The 3,509-nt window shown below is 43.8% G+C and overlaps 1 protein-coding gene across 1 annotated transcript; it reads right to left on the bottom strand.

Annotated features, from left to right (window-relative positions):
* Positions 1 to 248: 248 nt before the first annotated feature.
* LOC139774289 (uncharacterized) lies at positions 249 to 2,088 on the bottom strand. Its single transcript, XM_071709462.1, has one exon. The coding sequence runs from the start codon at positions 1,542 to 1,544 to the stop codon at positions 249 to 251; it is 1,296 nt and encodes a 431-aa protein (XP_071565563.1). The 5' UTR covers positions 1,545 to 2,088.
* Positions 2,089 to 3,509: the final 1,421 nt, after the last annotated feature.

Raw genomic sequence — 3,509 nt, 5'->3', positions numbered from 1 at the left:
TCCCGTCAAAATCTTCTTGATATCCTAATTTCTACCAATTATCTCATATCTCTATCGTCACGGATTTAATGGTCGCTCGCTGATTGATTGATTGATTAATCAATAGTCTGCCTGGTCCTTTATACATGATCTCCCCATACCGACAAGTCGGAGAAGTAACTTACAAAAGGTACACCTGGTAACTTATCAGCATGTCAGTTACGCGGAAGTTAAAGTTGGAGGACAGTAACAACGTCCTTCCTTCTCCTTCAGGAGGGGGACTCCTTCAGGCTCTCCTTTAGCAGGGCTTTAAACGGATGCGGCGTAATGCTCTCGGAAGCGTTCAACAGCTTGTCCGCGAGCCTCCGATATTCCTCCTCTTGCTTCTTCATCTCGGCCTGGCGGTACCGTCGTTCCTCCTCCAATTCGTGACGTCTCGTCGTCTCGACGCATCTCCGCTGCTCCTCGAGCTCCAGCCCGTAACGAAGCGCCTTTTGTCTGTTCTCTTTCTGCTCCGTCGCGGCCAAGTCGGCATCCATCTCGATCTGCCTCTCGAGCGCCTCCCGCTCCACCATCTTCAGCCGTTGTTCCCGCTTCTCTGCCTCCTGCCGCGCCTTCAGCTGTTCCTCCTGATCTCGAAGGACTTCCTGCGCGGCGCGCCGGCGAGCTTCCTTGAATTTCTTCCGTGCGACTTCACGTCTCGCCTCGATGTCCTCGTGCGATCGCCGAACGATGGCCTCCACCTCGAGATCCCGTTTGACCTCCTCCCGCTGCAAGTTTTCCAAATACTCGAGATAGGAGTCTAACTCCGCGCGAAGGGCCGCGGTGTCCTGTTTCGCGCGAGCCTTCTCCCTGGCCAGTTCCTCCTCGGCCAGCATTCTGAGCTCGCGATCCACCATCGTTTCCTCGCGGGCACGTTCGGCGAGGAACTTCCTCGTCGTTAGAATCTGCTCCTCGAGTTCCTCCTTCAACTTTTCCCGCTTTTGCCTTTCTATCTCGAGATCCCTTAACTCCGCTCGACGCATATCCTCGCATAACCGCTCCAGATGCTGCCGCTCGTCCCTCTCGACCCGCTTCTTCTCGTCTTCCTGCGCCAACTTGTCCACCACTTGCTGGGCTAAAGTGGACACCGTTTCTTGCTTGGCCAGGGCTCGTCTTTCCGACTCCTCCGTCTCTTTGTGCCTCCTCCCCTCGGTATCCCGCAGCATTATCTCGTGCCAGACACCGTCCAGTTCCTTCTCCGCTAATCTCCTCGCCTCGTTGCTCGCCATCTGCGCCACGTTACATTGCTTCGCATCGATCGCGGATCTTCTCGACAATTCTTGCTTGATATCCGGACACGAGGCTAGATACCGTTGCATCTGTTTGGCGGCCACCGTCGCCTCGTGCTCCTCCTCGTGCCGCTTCCTCAATTCCTCGATTCTCGCGAGCTTCTCTTCGAATCGGGCGCACTCATCCTGCCGCGCTACCTCCGTGATCTCCCTCATTAGATTCGCCTCCTCGCTCGATACGAGATCGCGCAGTTTCTCCCTACGCGCCTGTAGATTCTCCTCATATGCCGACATGTCTGGAGATTAGTCGTTGCCGTGTTAACGGCTGGTAATTATCCCTGTTCAGCGGCTCTCATTACGCGAGGGAAAATGGCGGCTAAATGCCGTATCCAAGCGAACATTCATGATACGTTTATGCATGATGATTAAAATTAAATAAAAAATTAATGGGGGGGAGAGAGAGGAGCTATTTAATTAAATTTTTGTCTGAATTCTTAAAAAATGTGATATTAATTGATTCTAAAAGATTAAATAGACATATATTATCTAATTGTGCAAAATTAAATCTATTAACACCCAACATTACTCTATCATACAAGGAATTAACAAATTATATGCATAAATACGACGACAAGAATGTCCGCAGATTTAAAAAAAAAAAAACATTTTATTTTCTTCATCTATCTTTTACTTCAGTTTAAGTTTTCTTAAGAAGTGTAAATGTAATAAAAAGAAAGAAAAGGAACTACATCACGTCCGCGTAAATACCTCGTTGGACTCGTTGGCGAAGATTCTTGTTCCTGATTTTCCGATCGGTTTCTTTCTCGAAGTCCAGACTTTTAAGTAACTGGTCGTATTCCCTCTTCTCCTCCTCCACTGCGCCTTCGAAGATAGATCTATCCGAACCATGGTGCTTTGCAATGCGGCAACTTTTGCGTTCGCGCAACTTGTGCCCGTAAGATATATTTGCCGTACCGGGAACGTCAATGGGATACTTCCTCGCTTTTGGTAAACTGCATTGCACTTTAGGTAAAGGGACCAAACTCATCTTTAGAGTTAATCATAAAGAAAATGACCGAAAATAACGAAATAAAAAATACGTCAGAGAGGTCGACGAACGTCCGTCGTGGACAATGTCACACGTGCGAGAGATTCGATAGTAGATAGTACGTGTTTCGGGTCGGGACTTTTGGGTTCACCAGCTTGTTTCCAGTTATGGTTGCTATGACGATACGCATTTATCGAACTAACATTTTTGGGATGAAACGGAAGATAGAAAATAAAAGAATGGAATAAAAACTATAAAAAGTTCATTCTACCCCAGTCGTTTAAGTAAAAGAAGAGTATTAGATACTAGTATTAATACTAGTATTAGTAGTAATATTAATATTAGGGTATTAGAGGAGAGAGAAGAGAGAGAGAGAGAGAGAGAGAGAGAGAGAGAGAGAGAGAGATATATTTAATACTCTTTGGTGTTCTCGTTATAGCTAAAATAATGATGATACTTACGCGTATATATTTTCAATGTTACCGTAAATTGAAATAACGGGATTAGAGCCACGGATTTACATGGATTATCGCGATAGCTTTAGAATTTTGGTAGCTGCATTTCAAAGTTACTTGCATCAATGGAAATCTGTACAGCTTGAAATAATGCGCCCGCGGCGATGCATGCAATATAATATCCGTACTGGAATGATCGAATATTCAATACTCCCAAATTAGATAGGAAATCTAATATGATCGGTAAGATTATATGGTTGTTACATAAATAGTAGGCACGTTTATTATATGACTAATTAAATCAGGATTGCAAATGCGAAAGCAGAGCGATTTGCTCTTGTTATTATTCGTATGGCGCTGTTATCCGAAAATTTCCTCTTCACGTGTTCGTACATAACATAAATCGAGATAAGCAAGTTTTATCATCGCGTTAGATTGGGGATATATGAATAAACACTGCTCTCTGTCCTCCTAATGGCACTGCATGTTAATTAATGTATATTGATCCCGTGTCGCAATACAAATTTATTTAATAAAAACTATATAAATATAAAATATTCAGACACGAAAAAAATTATTCCCATTAGGGGAGTATTATCGATATGTGTATAACATTTTTTTTAATATTGTAATATATATAAATCTCTTACATACATGTGCCAAATCTGATAATTAGATCTGTATAGTTTTATATATATCTATAAATATCTGTAATTACGTCTTTTTTGTAGTCAAATGAAGATTTCGACAATCAGA

The sequence above is a fragment of the Temnothorax nylanderi genome, unplaced genomic scaffold (assembly GCF_030848795.1).
Source record: "Temnothorax nylanderi isolate EJ_2023f unplaced genomic scaffold, tnyl_v1.0 TNYL_tig0077_pilon, whole genome shotgun sequence".
NCBI lineage: Eukaryota > Metazoa > Arthropoda > Insecta > Hymenoptera > Formicidae > Temnothorax > Temnothorax nylanderi.
The sequence above is the reverse complement of the archived record's forward strand: the minus strand, read 5'-3'. Positions and strand labels throughout refer to the sequence as shown.

Coding starts and splice junctions, on each gene's coding strand:
- LOC139774289 (XM_071709462.1), bottom strand. CDS start 1,544: ATGTCGGCATATGAGGAGAATCTACAGGCGCGTAGGGAGAAACTGCGC.